This window comes from Gorilla gorilla, chromosome 8, assembly GCF_029281585.2.
Source record: "Gorilla gorilla gorilla isolate KB3781 chromosome 8, NHGRI_mGorGor1-v2.1_pri, whole genome shotgun sequence".
Taxonomy (NCBI): domain Eukaryota; kingdom Metazoa; phylum Chordata; class Mammalia; order Primates; family Hominidae; genus Gorilla; species Gorilla gorilla.
The window spans coordinates 14,161,265-14,185,837 of NC_073232.2; the positions used below are offsets into that span (position 1 = coordinate 14,161,265).

The 24,573-nt window shown below is 39.1% G+C and overlaps 1 protein-coding gene, 1 long non-coding RNA gene and 1 pseudogene across 2 annotated transcripts in view; 2 read left to right on the plus strand and 1 right to left on the minus strand.

The window, feature by feature from the left end:
- Window positions 1-1,253: 1,253 nt before the first annotated feature.
- On the plus strand, window positions 1,254-23,563 carry LOC101148343 (aldo-keto reductase family 1 member C4). Its single transcript, XM_004049007.5, has 9 exons — window positions 1,254-1,494; window positions 4,732-4,899; window positions 8,982-9,098; window positions 10,362-10,439; window positions 10,880-11,002; window positions 17,229-17,338; window positions 17,607-17,772; window positions 21,315-21,397; window positions 23,332-23,563. Exons 1-9 carry the CDS (start codon window positions 1,411-1,413, stop codon window positions 23,372-23,374), a joined length of 972 nt encoding a protein of 323 aa, XP_004049055.3. The 5' UTR covers window positions 1,254-1,410; the 3' UTR covers window positions 23,375-23,563.
- On the plus strand, window positions 11,307-12,898 carry LOC109028435 (ADP-ribosylation factor-like protein 4A; annotated as a pseudogene).
- Window positions 19,611-24,573, minus strand: part of LOC129525181 (uncharacterized) — a 43,574-nt gene continuing 38,611 nt past the window's right edge. The window contains exon 3 of the long non-coding RNA XR_008669295.2: window positions 19,611-20,706. This is a non-coding gene — a long non-coding RNA (uncharacterized lncRNA). The remainder of the gene's footprint in view (window positions 20,707-24,573) is intronic.

Genomic DNA, 24,573 nt, shown 5'->3' on the forward strand with positions numbered 1-24,573 from the left:
CCTAATTATTTTGTTTTATTGTTTCTTTTAGGAAGAAGTGAATAGAAGAAAAGAGGGTGTTGCAAATCAAAAGCACATAGAGATATCATCTTACACCAGTCAGAATGGCTATTCTTAAAATGTCAGACAGCAACAGATACTGGTATGGATTCTTCACAGATGTTAATCATTTTCCTTTTTTTTTTTTTTTTTTTTTGAGACAGTCTTGCTCTGTCACCCAGGCTGGAGTGCAGTGACCCAATCTTGGCTCACTGCAACCTCTGCCTCCTGAGTTTAAGCAATTCTCTTGCCTCAGCCTACTGAGTAACTGGGATTACAGGTATCCACTACCACTCCAGACTAATTTTTGTATTTTTCATAGAGACAAGATTTCACTTGATTGGTCTCAAACTCCTGACCTCAAGTAATCCTACCGCCTTGGCCTTCCGAAGTGCTGGGGTTACAGGCATGAGCCACTGCCCCCGGCCTAATCATCGTGTTCTAATCTGCCCTCCAATGGGAGAAACAAGTAAAATTATGCCATGTGAGGATTATTCACCAATTTATTTTAATTACTTTTTTCTTTATAACATTTAATAAGATCACAAATTATATAAAATAGTTATCAGCTTTTTGGGAAGTTACTTTTGCTGGTTTCTTATAAAACTGATGGAAGATACAAACACTATTAAAGAACTGTTTGCATGTTGCAAATGATGTCCAAAGTCCAAACATTGTTAATAATTAATACTCCAATAAACATCATGTCAGAATTTGTTTTCTTTTCCCTTTGAACCTTTGCAGGATTGCCACATCATCAGGACCGCACCTTCATCAGGAATGAATATTCCTACTACAATTAAAGAAGAAACAAAATTAATTTGCTGGTGAAAAACGTAAAAAGAGAAATTTTCTTTGGTTTTGTTTAATTTCTTTATTGAAGGTCACCATTTAAAAAATGCTCACTGGTCATTCTTTTGAATACTGTCTGAGAGAAAGATGTAAGATGGTTGATTATTTCAAATGACAGAAGATAAAGATGGGATATCATCATGGCATGAACAAAAACAAGATTTGTAGCTGGAGGTATTTTATAATCTAACATGATCACCAATCATTCTATAAACCTGTTGAATGAGTTTATTAGATAGAGAGAGAGATTGATTCTGAATAGAAAATTTCACTTTAGAAAAAAATATTTTGACTATATAATAATGTATGTAAAAATTCTCTTTGATAAGAAACGAGTGAACTGGATTCAATTTTCTTCACAGCCTGTGTAATACACCATCACTTGCTTCCTCCTACATGCCATTGATTAGCCCCAGGGAGCAGTGCAGCATTGCCTGCCCATTTTTTACATAACCCGAATATAAATGCCAGATGTTGCTGAAGGAAACAGGATCTGCTCAGTGAAAGAAGTGGCAAGCAATGGATCCCAAATATCAGCGTGTGGAGCTAAATGATGGTCACTTCATGCCCGTATTGGGATTTGGCACCTATGCACCTCCAGAGGTAATAATCACGTTTTCAGCATTGAGCATTTAAAAGAGCAAAGCTAGAATAAGTGAACGATGACCTGGGTTGTTCAGCTTTGTGTTTCTGTTACCCTGAGTGACTCACCTGGTCTGTCTTACTGGGCTAGAGCTATTCTATGTTCAAAGAGAAAAGGTAGTCAATGTTTGTTTTGCACTGAGGTCTGTCATACGGTAATTTACTGCTTATTTTTATTTTATACACTGTTTTTATATGCTATTTCTGTGTATTGCCCAGCTTGGCAGAATATATAAAACTCAACAGTGAAGAACACTGCCTGGCAGTTCCCTTTCTAGGAGATGACTGCAGTGAGAATGGTTTCTCCATTTATTTCTGTGGTTGAAGAAATCTTTTATTCTTCTACTAGACATGATCAAAAGAAACATTTGTGGTAACAGCACCTAAAGATGGGGCGTATGAAAACCGTTGGGAGAGTACTGCTGAGCTGCCGCGTGGCCTTGAGCATGACACAGTAATACTGGTCCTGGACTTAATACAATGCCCTGTACAACTCTCACCTCTAGGAAAACTACCTGAAAGGAAAAATAACTTTATTCTAAGGAAAACCTAGAACCTCACAAGAAAAATTTTAAATTTTTGGTCCGTGTTAATATGCATCAGATTTGTATCAAAATGATCGGGGTGGTCCTCTGACACGGAAGTGGGCAAAATGGAGACATTTTTTCTAGACTGAGCTATTTCTACACTGGAAGAAAACTTGTATTCCAAGACTACTAAGTGTGTTAATAAGGAGTAGTCACATAAAATTTGTGTCTAAATTTGATCAACTATACGTTGTAAGAATTTACAGAGAAACACCTTGAAGACCATCGACAGGAGTGGTTCACTTTGTAATGCAAATTGGCATGAAGGAGAAATAAGGAAAAGCACAACACGGAAGCTCTAGCCTTGGTAAACCTTGAGTGCCTGCACAGCAAACAGAGGATCAGGGTTGGCATCAGGGGAAGGTAGCGCAACCTGGCATCTAGTTCCTTTTAATTTCACTAGAAAAAGAAAGCTTCTGAAAAGCTTATATTAAAATAGAAAATTGTTTCATTTACGGTTTTGTCATTTAAAAAATATACCTTTCAAATCTTTATCCAAATTTGGTAGATAAGTCAATAATTTTAAATTTCACTGAAATTATATCATTTCTAAAAGAGTTGGTCTTTTTTTTTAGGGATAAAGTGTACCTTACTAATCTCTCACAGGTTGCAGTTAATTTCTTAGGTATAAATCTACATCCTTGGAGTGTATGTCTTTACTCCTAGTATTTAGTTCTGTCATGCACACAGAATGGCTAATGGCTGTGTAGAAAGGAGTTAACACAATAGACTGCCAGCCATAGATGCGCCTGTTTTCAAAGTTGGAGCCTGGCTGGTATCTGAGAAGTTGAATCTCTCACCGCTTCCTAACTGATAAGGGTAGCATCTATAATTAACTGGTTGTACAAAGTGTGGGGTTTCTGTATACCTGCTTTCTTTACAAGACCGGAAGTTTGGTGTGTGCTATACAGACTGGGTCAATTTAACCAGCACCCAGTTAAAATCTTGGGAATTGAGTCTCCAAATAGCATCCCTTGTAGTCAACATTTCCCCTATGTTGCCAAAATGTGATGCTGGAGGAAGTCAGTGTGTTTCCTGAAACATCACTGAGAGACGAATCGTAGGAACTTACACCGTATTCTTACCATAATTTCTTCCATGTGCCTTTTTCATGTGTTAATTTCACTATATTAAAAATAATTAGGAGTGTGTATGCAGTGACTCATGCCTGTAATCCCAGCACTTTGGTAGGCCAAGGCAGGTGGATCCCTTGGGCTCGGGAGTTTGAGCCTGGGTAACATAGGAAATCCCATCTCTACCAAAAATACAAAAACTTAACCAGGCATTATCATGCCTGTCTGTGGTCCTAGCTATTTGGGAGGCCGAGGTGGGAGGCTCACTTGAGCCCAAGGTAAAGAAGGTGGGGGTGGGGGCAGATTTTGTAGTGAGCCAAGATTGTCCCACTTTACACCAGCCTGGGTGACAGAATGAGACTCTGTCTCAAATAATAACAACTATTTATAAGTTGAGTCTTGTTAATTTTTCTAACAAATGACTGAATCTGAGGTTGTTGTTGGGAAACTCCATGCTAGTGATTAACCAGTAACTGCCTGGGACTGAAGAGGTCCAGGGATACCCAATCTTTATTACTAACCAGTACAGACTTAAGCAAATTGGGATGGGTTTATCACCCCACATATAGAACCAACCCAAGACACGAGGATAATGTGATTTTTGTGAAGGTCAGTGCTGGTGCCTGAACTACTGATAGGGATGTGCTGGGAAGGGAAGAGCGTGGTCCCTTTGAATGATACAGAAAGCGGGAAGGGAAGTGCTGGCTAGAGGAGGACGTGGTCCCTGGCTACGGCTCCACCGCCTTGGACCTAGGTGAGGACAGGCATTTTTGTTTTCCTGCCCAAAAGTTGCATTTCCCAAGACCACCCTGGCCTGCCATGCCCCCATCCTATGCCTATAAAAACCCCAAATCCTAGCAAGGCAGAGACAGAACCGGATGGACTTTGAGAGGATCACATCGGCAGAGGAACACACAGGCGGCTAGACATCTAGAGAAATGCACCGAAATGCACCAAAAGGCACCAGCACGCCAGCGGGCCACCTACTGGCAGAAACAGAATGACGCTGTGTTTGGCTGGGGCAGTCAGAAGACAGTCCAGGCTGCTGAGCAGCCGGACTCTAGGGGAAAACGTTCCTACTCCATCCGCTTCTGACTTCCCCCCAAGCTACCTCCACTCAATGAAACCCTGCACTCATTCTCCAAGCCCAGGTGTGATCCGATCCCTCTGGTATACCAAAGCAAGAACTCAGGATACAGAAAGCCCTCTGTCCTTGCCATAAGGTAGAGGGTCTAATTGAGCTGGTTAACACAAGCCTGTAGATGGCAAAACTTAAAGAACAAAACTAAAAGAGCACCCTGTAACACGTGCCCACTGGGGCTTCAGGAGCTGTAAACATCCACACCTAGACACTGTCAAAGGGTCAGAGCCCCACAACCTGCCCCCATCTGTATGCTCCCCTAAAGGTCTGAGCAGCAGAGCACTGAAGAAGTGAGCCACACCCCCACTGCACACCCTGTGAGGACAAGGGAACTTTTCCCGTTTCATACCTCTCAAGCACATTGATCACCAAATACTACCTTTCGTTGCTCTTTCAGGTTCCGAGGAACAAAGCTGTGGAGGTCACCAAATTAGCAATAGAAGCTGGCTTCCGCCATATTGATTCTGCTTATTTATACAATAATGAGGAGCAGGTTGGACTGGCCATCCGAAGCAAGATTGCAGATGGCAGTGTGAAGAGAGAAGACATATTCTACACTTCAAAGGTACTGTGCCTATGATGAGCTTGTGTGCACATGTATTTAATGGGATTGTGTGGAGATGACAATTCTGTAACTGGTTCAGTAGTTGTGGGTGAATTGTGCTTATTAGTTCCAATTTATTCACGCATATTCATGTATTAAAACTAAAATAAAAGGCAGAGAATGATGATGCCTTTCTCATCATTGTTGTGTTCAAATTTACTACTTGAAAGTTACTTTAGGTTTTGAGCCTCAGCTCAGATCAGTATAATTATTTTATGAATTCATATTTTAATTTCAACAGGTTTTGGGATACAAGTGGATTTTGGTTACATGAATCAATTCTATATTGGTGATTCTGAGATTTAAGTGAAGCTGTCAGGCGATCACTGGACATCGTACTCACTATGTAGGCTTTTATCCCTCACCTCACTCCCAACCTAACCCACACTGAGTCTTGAAAGTTCATTATATAATCTGTATGTCTATACATCCTCGTAGCTTAGTTCCCACTTATAAGTGAGAATGTACAGTGTTTGGTTTTCCGTTCCTGAATTACTTTACTTAGAATAATGGCCTCAAGCTCCAAGTTCCTGCAAAATATATTATTTCATTCCTTTTTATAGATACACTATTCCATGATGTATATATATATATACCACATTTTCATTATTCACGCATTGGTTGATGGGCACTTGGTTTCATATTTCTACAATAGTGAATTGTACTGCTGTAAACATGTGTGGGTATGTGTTTTTTATATATAATGACTTCTTTTCTTTTTGGTAGATACCAGTATTGGGATTGCTGAATCAAATGGTAGATCTACTTTAAGTTCTTTAAGGAATCTCCATACTGTTTTGCATAAAGATTACACTCATTTACATTCCTACCAGCCGTGTAAAAGTGTTCTCTTTTTACTACATTCATGCCAACTTCTACTGTCTTTTCAGCTTTTTAATTATAACCATTCTTGCAGAAGATGATATCTCATTGTGATTTTAATTTGTACTTCCCTGATTATTAGTTATGTTGAGCATTTTTTCATATGTTCGTTGGCTGTTTGTATACTTCTTTTGAGAGATGTCTATTCATGTTATTTGCCCACTTTTCAACAGGGTTATTTGTTTTTATCTTGGTGACTTGAGTTCCTCGTAGATTCTGGATAATCAGTCCTTTGCTAGATGCATAGTTTGCAAAAATTTTCTTCCATTCTGTAGGTTGTCTGTTTACTTGCATGATTATTTCTTTTGCTGTGCAGAATCTTTTTAATTAGGTCCCATTTATTTTTGCTTTTTGTGCATTTGCATTTTGGGGTCTTAGAGATAAATTCTTTGCTGAGGTCAATGTACAGGCCAATGTTAAGAAGAGTTTTCCAATGTTATCTTCTAAAATTTTTATGGTTTCAGGTCTTAGACTTAAGTCTTTGATCCATCTTGTGTTGGCTTTTGTATAAGGTGAGAGATGGCTTCCAGTTTTATTCTTATACATGTGGCTTAACAGTTGTCCCAGCACCATTTATTGAATAGGGTTATTTTCCCTAATTTATATTATTGCTTGCTTTGTTGAACAAAGATTAGTATTTGGCCTAATTTCTGTGTTCTCTATTCTGTTTCATTGATCTAAGTGCCTATTTTTTTTATACCAGTACCATGCTGTTTGTATAACTATAGTCATGTAGTATAATTTGAAGTCTGGTAATGAAATACCTCCAGATTTCTTCTTTTTGCTTAGTATTGCCTTTCTCTAAGACCTTTCCTGAGCACCAAGGCTGCTTGACTGTTGTGGGTAGAAGTTTAGACTTTCTCTACTGAACCCAGCACTGCAATTGTGTCTCTGCTGAAAGAAACTTTCCACCTATGGAAAGATGTGGGACTCAAGGCCTGCTCTCTGGATTATTTTCTCCCACGGAATGTTCCCTTGATGTGATGCTCTCCCCCTTACCCTGAGAGTAGGAGTTCCTGAGAGCCAGACTACAGTGATTTTTATTGCTATGCTGGGTCTAGCCACCCAGTAGCGGGGTTGCCTCACTCTGGGCTAGTGCTGGTGAATATCTGCAAGGGATTCGGTTATGTGACCTGTTACCAAGTCTCCCAGCAGTGGGTGCCAACTCCAGCTGTCATGGGGGAGGCAGGGAAGTGACATAGACTCTGTGAGATGCCTTGATTATAGATAGCCCTGATGTGCTGGCTTTCTCAAAGTCAAAGGTTGGTTTTAATAGTAGTAAACTTGTCCCATGGACACATTCAGGACTTCTGGCTAGCCAGGTAGTTGCAGGCAATAGTGGTAGCTGAGATCATGCACAAGTTTTCTCCTACCTGGGTGCAGTGTTACTCTACCTGAATATTCTGTGATGGACTGTGTTGGTTGCAAGAGATGGCACTTGCAAAAGAGCACCAGCTGTGGTAGTAGCAGTGAGATTTGAACTTGCCTTATGCTGCCCTGGGGAGGTATTCTTGTTTCTCAGGTGATGGGCAGGGCCATAAATTTCCTAAAAATTTATTGTGTGTTAAGCTACCAGGGTGGGTGGAGGGGCACAACCAAGTTTGGTCAGGGTTAGGCAGGTATGTACTCTTTCTGGAGACTAGCTACAGCTGCTGTGAGGGTCAGGGGATGGTGCTCAGACCACCGGGGTAATGTTCCAAAGGGGAGCATAACTGCCTTTGCCGCACAAAAGCATTCACACAGGGAGTAGGGAGTAGCAAGTGGCAGTAAGCCTCACCGAGATCGCCTGCAGTTGGCAAGGCAGATCTGTCCCACAGTGCTCTGCTAAGAGCACTGGACTAAGTTCCAAGAAGCCTGTGCTCAAAACTCAGACTTGCCATGGGCCGTAAGCTTTTCCTGTGGAGATAGCAACTTTGGTTTTCAAGCTATGCCCCTCCCCATCCACCTGCAAGGCCAGGTGCCAGGCTTCTGCATTTGTCTGCAGCACACTTCCTGCTTTCCCCCGGGGTTCTGGCCAAAGGAGCTCATTCCCACTTGAGATAATATTAATATGAAATTCAGTTAGGAGCTTCTTTCGATCTGTGACATGTGGCTGAACTCCCCAAGTTCAGGTTGGCTGACTTTGCTGATGTCCCCTGTGAGATAAAATAAGAAATGGCTTCCCTCAGTCCATGCTGGAGATTGGTAATACCTTTGTGGCACATGTCACTGCTGCTTCTACTTTATTTCTCACCTCTCCCTAAATCAGCTTTGGGCCTGGGTAGGGTTAAGGCCTTACCCATGGCCTGAATTCTCAGATTCCCTGGTGGGGAAGAGTATTCTGGAGGCAGTTTCTCCCCTTCTCACACTCTGGGCACTTACAGTTTTTAATCTGTCTCACAGTGTTGACTGCAGCCTGCCACTTCTTTCAAAGGGTCTGTGAATTTTCACTTTTCCTATTAAGTTCCTGCACTGCTTCTTGGAAAAAAGTTTGCAGTGTGAATCTCTATATGCTATTCTGTCTTTCCAAGTGGGAGAGGCATGCTAACACTGCCTCCAATCCACAGTCTTGGGAACAAAAAACTCAGACCAGGATGGTTTAACATAGACTACAGATTCATAGAGACCTACAATCATATTTTAGTTTTTCTTATGTCTGGGATGACTTTCTTCAGTATCTTATTCTGAATCTCAATTGTCCTTTTCATTGAAGAGTGTGGGAGGCAGGGAGATGCAACATAAGAGATGTTATGAGTATGAAACAACAGATAACAGAAGTATCTTGAATGATGCTCAACACATGTCAGCATGTAAAAACTTTTTGCTCTTCAGTTTCTAAACAGGAATGCTTATTCTTGCCCATCGGGTTCAATGGATGAGAAAAATTAGACTATTCAAATGCTTTATAATTTCTCTCAAACACAATTCAGATAATCAGAATTACTTGATATCAATATTTACCTATTGAAAATTTTAATTCCATTGTTCAGCAGTTGTACTAACTATATATGCAATATGTAGTAGCTTTCATGTGGGTAGGTCATATCAAAATAAAACAAAGGGAATTTTTGCCAGAGGTCATCTGTTTGGAATGGTGAAAAATGTCTAAATATTAGGTGAAGCAAACTAATAAAACTAGATCATGTTTTTATTCAACATAAATCCTTTATTTTACCTTGCAGCTTTGGTGCACTTTCTTTCAACCACAGATGGTCCAACCAGCCTTGGAAAGCTCACTGAAAAAACTTCAACTGGACTATGTTGACCTCTATCTTCTTCATTTCCCAATGGCTCTCAAGGTAGGGAATTTGTGAGATCAACTTCTCTTCTGTTCTCAGCATGACCATCCTTTATGACGGTTGAATTGAGCTTCTTCTAAGGAGGGTGTAGGTATTATTACATGGGAGAAGAGTCCTAAGTATAATGCCTAAGCCATTTTATTGAAGAGTAAAACCTTCCTTCTGTAACGTATGATGACAACAGAAGACAGTACATCAAACTCAAAGCCTCTGCTTCAAAAATTCAAGAAAATAACAATAGCCACCGTCAAGGCTCTGTCTTAATTAGGGTTCCTGAGTCCATCTCTTAGGATGTTCACAGATACAGAGATCCATGCAGCTGTGGTACCCCAAAAAACTGCTGCACATGTGGTGTACAGTGAGTTTCCATTATCTTTCCCCATTTTAAGCTGAAGTAGATTTGGCGGAACTCACTCTGGGTGAGTTTTAAAAAGGAAACCATAATAGGACCTGAGAATCCTTGCCTTTTTCACTAAGGCTTGTTTCACAATGGAGTTTGTAGCTTTGCTTAGTCATGAATTTCGGTTGTGCATAACTTTTAAATTTATAGAAAAAAAACTCAGGCTAGTTTATTTAAAAAAGAGTTTATTGCATGATGCAAATGGGTAGTCACTGCCATGAATACATTTAAAGATTTGACATAGACTCTAAAAATGTGACCTTTTCTCCATAATTATCTATGCACTCCAAGAGGTTTTCTGGATTTTTGTCCCAGCCTTTTTGATTGTTGGCAATGATAGCTTTGAGGCAGCTCAATGCTCATGGTGATTAACATAAAAGAACCTCCGTGGGTCTTACAACTTTCAAATTAATATTGAAAAGAACTTCCATTTGAACATGTTTAGTTTATGATCCTGCTCATGGACTATCAAGTCTTCAGGGGGATAAGGAACTCTTATTGTATCACCTGGATCAAGAATACAATCCCTTATTGCTGGATATCAAGGGCTGTTTGAGTCAAAGAGAGGCATTTCCCCAGAAAAAATTATAGGATCAGACAAAAGTAACAAAAGTCGACTGTGAAACCCCATTAAAACCTGTAAAATGGTTATTAATATATATAATGGAAGTAGGAGATTAAAGGAAGCCTGTCTCCTAAAGACATTCCTTAAAACTCTGTATGTGAAACACTTGGCCCACATCACTTTCTAAAACATTTCAGCACCTACCTCACAGTGGATTATTATCCTAAAATGTACATGGGAGCATGCCTATGGGTGGAAAAGTTAAATTGTGACATTGAAATGACTGCTTCTACTTCAGCCAGGTGAGACGCCACTACCAAAAGATGAAAATGGAAAAGTAATATTCGACACAGTGGATCTCTGTGCCACATGGGAGGTGAGTACTTGGAGGACAGAGTACAGAAAAGGAAGACAAGAAGAGGTAAACCTGTTCCCCAGCTTTCATATGCAACAATGGAATATGCACCATTGGAACTAGAAATTAAGGAGCTTGACAAAGGAAGTTTTGCTGAGTGGTAGGGAAGAATACATGACTGAAATAGAATAGAGGGAAATGAAGGAGATAAACTGGGGACAAGGAAGACAGGTATTCCTCCCACTCCATGGACATTTATCTCTCCAGCTTCCTAAAGAGAATACACAAATTCTTCTTGCTGTCACTATCCTTTTGTTATCTGTTGTAATTTTTTCTCTTGAGAATCACTGATATTTTCATTGTCATATCTTAACAGTTGTTGCTTTAACAGTTCTGTCTTGCATTTATCATAATCTGCAGCCAACTGCACAAATAATTCCTCACAACCCCTTTCTCCCCAGGTCATGGAGAAGTGTAAGGATGCAGGATTGGCCAAGTCCATCGGGGTGTCAAACTTCAACCGCAGGCAGCTGGAGATGATCCTCAACAAGCCAGGACTCAAGTACAAGCCTGTCTGCAACCAGGTGAGCACCCTCAGCCTCCTCTCCTTTCTCTTCTCAATGTCCATCTTCCTGTCCTACTGCCTGGCTTCCATTTGTTTTGTTCCACTTACATTTGTGAAACAGAAGATTCTAGAAAGCAAAACATCTGTCTAGAAGAAAACAGAAGACCCTTAATTGCACCTCTCCTTGGAGAAGTCTTAATGAAAATGGTACAGAGACCTTCATGCTAAATTGTGTGTACTATTGTTGGGGGAGGTAAATTTCATCAAGGAGGACTGAAATGGTTAATCAGAACTCAGGGAGAAGGTGGACTTATCTCTAAGGTATGAAAGACCACCAGAGAGTGGATTGGTAAAGATGATTTGGAGTAGAATGTATATAATTATAGAGGCCATAAAAACATGGGATGAGCAATAAATCAGGAGACAGTGAGAATAAGAGAAGATAGGTACCACGGGTTCAAATAGGGTTTAGATGTCTGAATGCTTTTTCTTGTCATCTCTGTTTTCATAGTTCTTGAGCAGGTACTAAAAATTAACTGGAAACAATGAAAGTCATCCAGGTTAGGGAGAGGAAGTTACCCGTTTATGAGAGCTGCTTGAGAGATAAGCTGAAAGGATGTGGCGTGCTACCCCCCACCCCTGCCTCGCGTAGAAAAGCCTGCCAATGTTGCCTCATTCAGACCCAGACTCCAAAAATGGGAGTCTTATAGCTGGACCACCTAGGAAGAGAGGTTCTAAAGCATAAAAAAGAAAGCATTTCATTTTGGGACACTTATTTGCAGCCGGAAATGGGGGAATGAGCTAACTGGCTAAACTACTATCTTGTCCATCCTGCCTTCATTTCAGTCCTTCCACATTGCTATTTGGTGTTTGGACTGTGCTGGAAGAACCGTTTTATACAGGCTGCTATTCAATAAATTTGTAAATACCATACCCACCAAAGGATTTAACACTGAAAAGATTAAGGTAATTTTGGAAAATTCTAAAAGTCACTTTTCACTCCTGAGATGTAGGTGGTCAGGAGAAATGAGGAACACTGTAGAAGCTATATGCAAGATGCACAGATGGCATTGTGTTCGTTGTGGAAGGTTGATGTTAACAGGATGGAAGAAGTCAAAACTGAACTTTATAAAATAGGGTATAAGAAAATAAAGATGTCCCTGTACTTACAGGTGCTAAGAAACTAGACTTGAAGAACTTGTCTCTCTCAGAAATTGAGAAATTGTTAGCAATGGTTGAACTAAGCTCATCAACTCCTTGGCGTTTGCAGCCTACCTGTGCAATCGTAGGACATGAAATAAAGGAAGGACTTGAGAAACTCCATGATGTGATAATGAAGAGAAAAATATTGCAGTAATATAAAAAGATGAATATGATACCTTTTCTATATATGTAGAATAGATTTTCTCTGGTCTGATTTTGACAAATGCAAGACTGTCTACAGCCTAGTTTTCCTGTATGCCCTCCTGGGTGCTATCAAAGCTTCATTTCATTGAACAATCAGATGCCCAACTCTGTGGCTTTGTGGAAGATGAGTAAATGCAGTAATGCTTGAAATGGTCTCTTCTCCCTAGCCCACAAATATTTTGGTACTATCATTTTGGAAAGTCAAGCAAGTATAGTAAATTAACCCCAACATCATTGTGGAAATTCGATGCAAAGTTAGTGAAATAAAACTTTAAAGAGTGAAAAAAAGAAAGTTAACTATTTATGGAGATAACTAGTTATGGTGGATGAAATCAACACTGAGGAAAATTTAGCAGAACATTGAGCTGACCTTTTGACTGTCCACATCTTATTCTGATGCACTGCTTTGCTTTCTGTCATCAAATCAACTGTTTAGAAGCATTTATTCTGCGTATGGTTCTGTTCTCTTACTCTTTTACTACTTAGAGTCAATGAGTACAGGTCTACAGTTGAGACATGTATTTAAAATTTATATATTTGGTAATATAATACAAAATCATGATTTTCAATTAAAAAGGAATTAATGTGGTTTTAATATTAGTTTTACTCAATTTTTATTATGACAACTTTCAAATTTTAGAGAAATTTGAAGGGATAATACAGGACATCTACATGTCACCATCTATTTCCAAAATTGTTGACACTTTGCCAACCTGGCAAGTATATAGGCATATATGAGTATATCTGCATCAATACAGGTAGTATTTGTTGAATCTCTTCAAAATATATTCCAATGATCACAATTCACCTCTACAGACCTTTCAAAGCATGGCATAGGAATGAAGATATTCTCCCAGTAACAGTGCAATTATTATATCTAAGGAAGTAACAATAATGCCCTCATATCATTGATTATCCAGTCAGTATTCATATTTCCCATTGTTTTATTGAAAGATCTCTTATACCTCTATTTTAACCATAAATAGAAGATGAAAAAATTTGAAGATACCATATAATAAGATATTAAGTACCTGAAATTATACCTAATAAAAGATGTGTATGACCTCTAAGAAGAGAATTATAAAACAATGAAGAGTAAATAAATAAAAGATGTATCATTAAAACAAAAACCAAAAAAAAAACATCCAATTGTGACTTTCAGTTTGTTGTACTTTGGTCAGTTAACTTGTTGTTCCAAGTTTTTAAAATGTAAGTTTGTGTAGATTAGAAGTTATACTTGAATGCTTTATATCATAGAAGTTAAACATTTTTGGTGAGAAACTGCCTCTACATTGCTGTATCCCTGAAATTATACCACGGTAGGCAGCATGAAATGACAGATTGTCCCACAATTAGTGATGCTAATTTTGATCACTTGGTTAAACAAGCGGTAACCAGATCTAATTTCCAGAGACATGTGTTCTCCCCTTTGTAATTACTGGTAATCTGCTGGGTGAAATAAGAGGGAAAGTTATATTACACAGCAAATTTTCACATGATTATTGAGTATACATCAATGATGTTTTAAATTTTTGTATTGTATTATTGTATTTGTTCTTTCCTTGGGGCTTTAAAGTAATTACTTTCAATTTTAACTACAAGTTTTACTATTCTTTACGTTTTATTATAAAAAAAATTTTTTTCACGAAGAAAAGAAACAATTACTGCTCTCAGATATGCCAAAAGCTTAACTCCTTCCCTTTAATTATTCATTTCCTAGAAAAAAAATTACTGTAATGATCACTGTATTAGTCCATTTTCATGCTACTGATAAAGACACATCCAAGACTGGGACTTATAGTTCCAATATGGCTGAGGAGGTCTCACAATCATGGCAGAAGGCAAGGAGGAACAAGTCACATCTTACATAGATGATGGTAGGCAAAGAAAGAGCTTGTGTGGGAAATCTCCTCCTTATAAAACCATCAGATCTCATGAGACTTATTCACTATGTCAAGAACATCATGGGAAAGATCTGCCCCCATGATTTAATTATCTCCCACCAGGTCCCTCCCACAACACATGGCAATTATGGGAGCTAAAAGATGACATTTGGGTGGGGACACATAGCCAAACCATATCATGCCACCCCTGGCCCCTCCCAAATCTCATGTCCTCACAATTCAAAACCAATCATGCATTCCCAACAGTCTTCCAAAGTCTTAACTCATTTCAGCATTAGATCAAAAGTCCACAGTCCAAAGTCTCATCTGAGACAAGGCAAGTCCCTTCCACCTATAAGCCTGTAAACTCAAAAGCAAGTTAGTTACTTCCAGGATACAATGGCGGTACAGGCATTGGGTAAATACAGCTGTTCCATGTGGGAGAAATGGGCCAAAACAAAGGGGCTACATGACCCATGCAAGTCTGAAATCCAGCAGGGCAAATTTTAAAGCTTCAAAATGATCTCCTTTGACTCCATGTTTCACATCCAGGAGTCAATGGAACTCCATTTACATCCATGCTGATGTAAGAGGTGGTTCCTATGTTCTTGGGCAGCTCCACCACTGTGGCTTTGCAGGGTACAGCCTCCCTTCTGGCTGCTTTCATGGGCTGGCATTGAGTGTCTGCAGCTTTTCCAGGTGCACAGTGCAAGCTGTCAGTGGATCTACCATTCTAGGGTCTGGAGGATGGTGGCCCTTTTCTCACAGCTCCACTAGGTGGTGCCCCAGCAGGGACTGTGAGGGGGCTCTGACGCCAGAGCACTGCCTGCCCTAGCAGAAGTTCACCATGAGAGTGCAGGCCTAGTGGTAAACTTCTGCCTGAACATTCAGGCGTTTCTATACATCCTCTAAAATCTGAAATCTAGGTGGAGGTTCCCAAACCTCAATTTTTTTTTTTTTTGAGATGGAGTCTCACTCTGTCACGCAGGCTCAGGCTGGAGTACAATGGCACAATCTCAGCTCACTGCAACCTCCGCCTCCCGGGTTCAAGTGATTATCCTGCCTCAGCCTCCTGAGTAGCTGGGATTACAGGCACGTGCCACCACGCCTGGCTAATTTTTGCATCTTTAGTAGAGACAGCGTTTCACCATGTTGGTCAGGCTGGTCTCAAACTCCCGACTTTGTGATCTGCCTGCCTCAGCCTCCCAAAGTGCTGGGATTACAGGCGTGAGCCACCACGCCCAGCCCCATACCTCAATTCTTAACTTCTGTGCACCCATAGGCTCACTACAACATAGAAGCTGCCAAGGCTTGGAACTTGCACCCTGTGCAGCCATGGCCTGAGCTGTACCTTGGCCCCTTTTAGTCACGGCAGGAGTGATTGAGATGCAGGGCACCAAGTCCCTAGACTGCACACAGAATGGAGACCCTGGGCCCAGCCCATGAAACCATTTTTTCCTCCTAGACCTCCACCTCCCTCTGGGCCTGTGATGAGAAGGTCTGACACAAAGGTCTCTGACATGCCTTGGAGACATTTTCCCCATTGTCTTGGTGATTAACATTTGGCTCCTTGTTACTTATGCAAATTTCTGCAGCTGGCTTGAATTTCTTCTCAGAAAATGGGTTTTTAATTTTTACTGCATCATCAGACTGCAAGTTTTCTGAACTTTTATGCTGTTTGCCTTTTAAAACTGGATGTTTTAACAGCACCCAAGTCACTTCTTGAATGCTTTGCTTAGAAATTTCTTTGACCAGATATCCTAAATCATCTCAAGTCCAAAGTTCCACACATCTCTAGGGCAGGGACAAAATGTCATCAATTTCTGCTGAAACATAACAAGAGTCACCTTTGCTCCAGTTCCCAACAAGTTCCTCATCTCCACCTGAGACCACCTCAGCCTGGTTACTATCAGTATTTTTGTCAAAGACATTCAACAAGTCTCTAGGAAGTTCCAGACCTTCTTATACTTTTCTGTCTTCTCCTGAGCCCTCCAAACTGTCAGAACCTCTACATGTTACCTAGTTCCAACGTCACTTCGTTTTCAGGTATCTATCTTTCAACAATGCCCCACTCTACCATATTAGTCCATTTTCATGCTGCTGATGAAGACATACTCAAGAGTGGGGAAAAAGGGGAGTTTAATGGACTTACAGCTTCACATGGCTGGGGACACCTCACAATCATGGCAGAAGGCAAAGAGGAGCAAGTCATATCTTACATGGACGGCAGCAGGCAAAGAGACAGCTTGTGCAGGGAAACCCATTTTTAAAATCATTAGATCTTGAGAGACTTATTCACTATCATGAGAACAACACAGGAAAGACCCATTCCCATGATTCAATTATCTCGCCTGGGCCCCTCCTACAGCATGTGGGAATTATGAGAGCTACAAAATGAGATTTGGGTGGGGACACACAGCCAAAACATATGAATCACCATTGGTGAAGGCAAATACTTTTGATCACTCTGTCTTTTAACCACTCAACACTATGAAGACATGGATTGTTTTGCTATAATTTGTGATTCATTTTATTCATTGTTGGTTTTTGATGCTCAAATCTATACAAATGTTACTGGGATTCCTATAAAACTACTTTTCTCTTTTAAACCTGCCCTTATGAGTCTTTAAAGAAATTCTTACATTCTGGCACAATTTGATGTTCAAAGCTCAGAATCTTAACCTATCCCAAGTCTAGAATTGGCCATGTGCACTTCTAGTGGTCAAAGGTTGTTAGAAACTGGCTCTGGTTCATAGAGTTGCTAATGCTCAGAAATAACATTTCTATATATACTTTTAGACCAGCAATATAAACTGTATTTTTATAAAATGATTGTTACTTGACAGTAATATTCTGTTCAAATTTAATGTAATACTTTATTCAGCTTATTTTAATCTTTATATTAACATATCTGTTTTGAATTATCTGATGCTTTTCTCTCTTGATCATCTAAAGGTAGAATGTCATCCTTACCTCAACCAGAGCAAACTGCTGGATTTCTGCAAGTCAAAAGACATTGTTCTGGTTGCCCACAGTGCTCTGGGAACCCAACGACATAAACTATGGTAATAAGAGCATCAGGAAGTTTACCTAAAATGCCATTTTGATGAAAAATTTTAGTTATAGCATACTCAGTCTCCTAGAGTTCATTCTCAACGGGTCAGGGTAAGGGGATAATTTGCATTTCTTATGAGATCCCAGGTAATGCTGCTGCTGTTCAGGGGCCTCACTTGAGAGGCTCTGGTGCAGAATGAACACCTTAGTCTGTTTAGGGAGCCTCCTACCAAACTGAATCCAGCCTCAAGACTTCAGCATTTCTGGCTTTCCTTCCAGGGTGGACCCAAACTCCCCAGTTCTTTTGGAGGACCCAGTTCTTTGTGCCTTAGCAAAGAAACACAAACGAACCCCAGCCCTGATTGCCCTGCGCTACCAGCTGCAGCGTGGGGTTGTGGTCCTGGCCAAGAGCTACAATGAGCAGCGGATCAGAGAGAACGTCCAGGTGAGGAGTTGGGTGGGCATCAGGGCTCCTGCACAGTGTCCTTCACACGTGTGCTTCTTGTAAGGTTCTCAGGACACCCTTGGACTAAGTCCACTTCCTGGGCATTTCCTATGCACAAATGCTTTGTGTGCATAAGGGTTTTCTGCTCTACCACAGGAGGGGCAGCATGAGTGGAGAGAATCAGGATGGGACCAAAACCAGGAATTTTGGTTTCAACATAAAGTTGGCAACTTAACTGTATCCCTCTGCTAGGGACATCACCTTTTCTTCATTTTCTGAAGTGAGAAGTTGGGTTAGGTGTTCTCTAATCTTCAAAAATCATTGCAGATTTTTCATGTCCTTGTTTACTCAGTATAAATTTCATATATTTATTCTCTTAGAATTAGTTGTTGAGTGCCCGTTGAAATCTTTGGGTATTTTATTAGGTTGCATGTCTTTTTCTATGTGTAGAAGACCATAATTATACTGAGTAAACTTATTAAAGAAAACCTCTCAACATAGAGGTTTAATACAAAACCATTTATTTAACTGACAATTCCATGGTTTGAAATTTAGCCTAAGCTCCACCTGAACTCAGTCTAGTCCTGTTTCTGGCTGGGCTTTCTCATGTGTGTGCAGGGCAATGAGGCAGCTCTACAGAATTAATCCAGATTTCATATTCTGGATATTCTTTAAGAGCTTCAAATGTATTGTTGAAATAGCCTCTCCCAAAATGTACCCGTATTTTGATTCCCTTTATGGTGGTTTTAATAAGCAAAAGTTTCTACTCTTAATGTAGTCAAATTCTTTATGACATTTTCTCATGGTTGCTAATATCATGACTTTTTCTATATTGGAAACATGACAATATGTTACTATATTATATAGTAAAATATTATATAGTAATACAAAGTAATATATTATTGTCTATTAATATCTTATAAAAGTATTAATGTGCTTTTATAAACTGGGATAGTAATTTGATTTTTAATATGTGAAATAAGAGTACAAATGTACATATACATAATCTTCACTTGATACTAAAATGTCCTACTAAGAATTATTGAAAAGTCCATATTTGTTCACTTATCTTGATTTTTCATCCTAAGTGTCCATAAGTACTTCACTGACATTTCCCCTCTTTCAGAGTTAAATTTCCTGTACTAAGATTATGTTGAATAGAAAGTCTTACTACCATAATAGTAACAGTATTTTTCTGACTTATTCTCTTATATAATAATGGCTTGGCTAGTCCTGAATGAGTGTTCTGTTACATAACATTGAGTAATATCAACTTCAACAAAAGGGCTAATATTTTGTTCTCTGGCTGAAATTGCTGTGAAACTGCAGATCAATTTGGTGAGAACTGATTGAGACTTCCAGGTTACGACCATAGACCATATGAATATTCAGTTATTTATGTGATATTTTAATATGTGCTTCAATTAGTTACATAGCATTCTTTATTAAGGCATTTGTGTATGTTTTCCTAGATTTATTCATAGAAAACTTATACTTTTAATAGTCTTTAGATAACTTTTTTTGAGAATTTTCTGATCTATGCAAATATTCTAAGAATACAATGAATGCTTCTTACCTAGATTCATCAATTGTTAAATTGATGACATTTTTATTCTCTTTTCCTCTCATTCTCTGTATCATTAGAGTATTCCATTAAAATTTAGTAATTTAGTATTATGTTAGCAATGAATGACATCTTTTTGATATTTAAATTCTTTCCAATTTGAATACTGAGACCCTCTTCAAGCAACTACTTGTGTTCTTTGAGCATGATGTTATTAGGATTTGGACAATTACTGTCTTGAATTTTATTGAAAACAATTGTTTTTCACATTATAGCTGTTTGTCAAAGATGGAAATACAGATGAATAAATTTGGATTTCAGTATTTCTACATCTGATGTGAAACTGTATAATGCTGCAGACAAAGAGGATCTCAACAGATACTAGAGATGAAATAAAGTTAACCTTGTGTGTACATGACTGGTTCATGTACTTATAAGATTCAGAAGAATCTGGAGAAAAATTTTGAAACTTATAATTTAGACAGTTTGATGGTGATACAATTTGGATATTTGTCTCCTTCTAATCTCATGTTAAAATGTGATCGCCAGTGATGGAAGTGGGGTCTGGTGGGAGGTGTTTGTGTCATGGGGGAAAATATATAGAAATCCAACAATATCCATCTGTATTAGTCTGTTTTGTGCTGCTGTAAAAAAAAAATACTTGACGCTGGGCAATTTATACAGAAAAGAACTATATTTGGCTCACAATTTGCAGGCTGTACAAAAAGCGTAGCACCAGCATCTCATTCTGGAGAGGCTTCAGGAAGCTTTAAGTTCCAACGTTAGGTCATTCCTTTGCACCCATACCTGATCATAGGCTGTTAGAAGCAGTCACACTATCTCTTGAATGTTTTCCTGCTTAGAAATTTCTTCCACCAGATACCCTTAGTCATCACTAAGTTCAGACTTCCACAAAGTCCTGGAATGGACACGATGCAGTCAAGTTCTTTCGTAAGGTATAACAAGGGTGATCTTTGTTCCAGTTTTTAATAAGTTTCTCATTTTGATCTTAGACCTCATTAGCCTAAACTTAGTTGGCCATATTTTTAATCAGCATTTTGGTCAGAATCACTTAACCAATGCCTAACAAGTTCCAGACTATCCCTTATCTTCCCATTTTCTTCTGAACCCTCCCGACACTTCCAAACTGTGCTAATTATCCAGTTCTAAAGCCACTACCACATTTTCAGACATTTTTAGCAATGTCCCACTCCCGGTAACAATTTTCCATATTAGTCCATTGTGCGCTGCTATAAAGTACCCGAGGCCAGATAAAATATGCCGAAAGTTGTTTTGACTTACCATTTTGCAGACTGTACGAAAATCATGGCACCAGCCTTTAGTTTTGGTGAGGGCTCAGGAAGCATTTACTCATGGTAGAAGGTAACAGAGGAGGAAACATATCAAATAACAAGAGATGAAGAGGGAAAAAAAGAAAATGTCAGGCTCCTTTTTAAACCAGATTTCATGTGAACTAATGCAGTGAACACTCATTACCATGGGGAGGGTACCCAGCCATTCATGAGGGATGCCCCCATGGCACAAACACCTCCCACCAGGACCCACTTCCATCATTGGGGAATTACATTTTAACATGAGATTAGGAGGGGACAAATATCCAAATTGTATCACCATCAAACTGTCTAAATTATACATTTCAAAATTTCTCTAGATTCTTCTGAATCTAAGTACATGAACCAATCATGTGCACATAAGGTCAACTTTGTTCCATCTTTAGTTTCTGTTGAGATTTTGTCTTCAGTTTTGTGCAGTTTCAATATATAATATCTAGGAATAGATTTATATTTTATCTGATATTCTTTAATCACTTGAGAGTTTAGAGATGGTCTTTCATATCTTTTGGAAACTTATCAAGTATTTTACATATTGCCTCTACACCCTACTGTGTGATATACTTGGCTATTCCAAGTTGACAATTATGCAATCTAAGAATAAACATTTTCTACTTCTTTGGTAGGTTTTTGAATTCCAGTTGACATCAGAGGATATGAAAGTTCTAGATGATCTAAACAGAAATTATCGATATGTTGCCATGGATTTGTAAGTAACTTTGGAAAATGGGTTTCCCAGTTTATTTTTAGAGGAGGAATGTCAGATGGGTGTTGAAAGTGACCTCAATACCAGGGAGACAGAGGCCAGTGCAAGTGAGAGGTGAGACAGAAACTCTCTGGAACTCTCCTTCTGGATTCACTCCAGAGCTGTTCTCTGACAGAGTGAGTGGACCCAGGGTCAGCATGGGTCAACCTGTGCCTCTGCTCTCCTGACTCCATGGAAATTTCCAGAGCGGCCAATATTATTGCTGAATCTGCAACTTTCATGTAGGCCTGGCATTTCTGCCGTGGCCTAGTGGACAGTAGATATTGCCCATATGGCTTGATTAATGTTTTTCCAAAGCTGTACTTATAGCTTTTTCTTCCAAATCCACTCAGTTCCTTATCAGATAAAAAACATTTCCAACAACATTGGTGTCCATGCCAGAAATTCTCTTCTCTTCCATATGGAATTGCTCACTAGATCATGTCAATTCAGTATCTTTAATTGTTTCAAATTTCTTTCTTCCTTCTCTTTAGACATTTGCTCATGACCCAAACACTGCATTTTGCCTCCAGGAAGTTTGCCCTTAGTAGGCAATAGAACTCTTGGCTTTAATTTTTGCAATATGGAAATCTCAATGCAGAGTATAAAGAAGCTTTAGAGAAGATAGATTAAAAATCAAGGGAAGAGCCAGGCTCAGTGGCTCATGCCTGTAATCCCAACACTCTGGGAGGCCAAGGCAGGTGAATCACTTGAGGTCAGAAGTTTCAGACCAGCCTGGCCAAAATGGCAAAACCCTGTCTCTACTAAAAATACAAAAATTAGCCATGCATGGTGGCACACACCTGCAAATCCAGCTACTAAGGAGGCTGAGGCAGGAGAATCTCTTGAACCCAGAAAGCAGAGGTTGCAGTGAGCCAAAATTATGCCACTGCACTCCAGCCTGGGCAACAGAGCAAGACTCAGTCATTAAAAAAAAAAAAAAAATCAAGGGAAGAGTTGGAAAGTCCCATCTTTGGGGATAATATATAGCTGACAAAAGATCTTGCTCTTTCTATATGCTCCAAGGTTCTAGGATTCACAGAAAGGCACTCATGTGATGAGGGCAAAACAAGTTATGTCACTGCCTGCAGTGGAGATCTTAACAAGTAGTAGACATGAGATAGTGTATTAAAAAGGATAAGCACAGCAGCACATCATAAGAACTCAAACATTTTTAGATATCATTGTTTATATGTTTATTAGTTTAGAGGAAAATAGTAAAATAGAAAATCATGAAAAGGAAAGGAAGAGTGGCAAACATCAGTAATTCTCACCAATCAATTATTCAATATTAATGAATCATTTATTCATTCTATTTTGTGTGATTTTCACCTAAAGATTGCCCTTAGCATATTGTAGGGTTTTGAATATGGAACCCCATATCACATATGACAATTTACATGTCTGAATCAAAGAAAATATTTTCCATATGGTAAGCAGCTAGTCAGTAATGAATACATTTTTTAAAAGGATATGTGATTGCTACCAATAACATTTAACCCTCAAAACTTTTTGTTAGTGATGAACATATAGCTGGCTTATTTCTATTCAAAACAATGCAGGATGAGTTCCTGCTTTCATTGAGAATTTGAAATAGAAACTGTCAGAATATCTCTTTGCTCTGTTGACAGATATGGAGGACTATGTTTGAACAATTGACCCTGTGTAGTTTGTGTGATAAATTCCAGGCAACGGAATCTAAGTTGAAAATTTTCTTATTTTGAAAAAAAAAAAACACATTATAAACTCATGTTCATGAAAGACATATTCTACAAATAGTCCGAAAATAAACTTCTTAACATTCACACTAATGGCAGCTTCATATAAATTCACTTTGCTATCAGCTTTTTAATAGAGTCATTTCATCCATATTTATGTACTATCCTTTCTCTTTTCAGTCTTATGGACCACCCTGATTATCCATTTTCAGATGAATATTAGCATAGAGGGTGTTGCACGACATCTAGCAGAAGGCCCTATGTGTGGATGGTGATGCAGAGGATGTCTCTATGCTGGTGACTGGACACAAGGCCTCTGGTTAAATCCCTCCCCTCCTGCTTGGCAACTTCAGCTAGCTAGATATATCCATGGTCCAGAAAGCAAACATAATAAATTTTTATCTTGAAGTAATTGAATGTTTTTCCTTAAAGATTCTTTTCCTACTCCTTTCTCTGTTACTTGTGTGTTTCTTTTCCTTCTAGTTCTTTAGGGCCAAAAACTGATTTGCCTATAAGTTTGGGGCAGAGAGTAGATGATAATCAATATTTTATAGACATTTTTGAGGTGAGAGTAGGTGGAGTTTTCAGCCTCTAGAGGAGGAGAAAGTGACATATTTGTTAGTCTGTCTTTAGCTCTTCCAGAAAGAAGAAAACACACAGCATAGAACCTGAACGTGAGCCATATTGACAGGATGACCAACAATTAATGGCCTCCCTCCAGCATCACAAGAATGGGAGCTCCAGCAACCTAGGGGTGCAGCGTCCCTGTGGGGTAATGGTTAGGGAGGTGGGAGGGCACCCATCCAGGAGAAATAATTAGGAGTCAGATATGGGAGAGGTGAGAAGGGAGTTGAGCACATTCTGCTTGGGAAATACAAACACATGCTCTTTTGTTAATTACATCTTGTGCATAAAAGGAAACTTCCCACATCATTTTAAGGCTGAGAGCCAGGCCTTGACCTCCTCTGTGTGCCCAGTATCAGCAGTGACCTTGCTGGGCTGTGGTGGAGAAGGACATCAAAGACACCAGTGACTGGCCACATTCTCCTGAATATCAGCTCCATTTAGAACAAATATTAGATTCTAAAAATATACTCTTAATTTGTTCTACTCAGTCTTTTGAAATATTTCCTACATTCAAAAAGGCACACTTACTAATATAAAATATCTGAAAGCCATTACGTGTTGTCAAATTAATTTCAAAATTGCAAATACATCTAATTATCCAAAATTTCAAAACTCTTCTGTAAACAGTGTATGTCAATAGCATGATGCTTTCAAACTTTGTAATAATTATTCCTGAAAGTTACTAAAGACACCTAATTGTTCATATAGTTTGTAGGGGTACAAATTTAATCATCTAGTCAAGAAAATAAAATTTCATTCCAGACAACTTTTTGAAAAGTTGGGACAATGTTATGG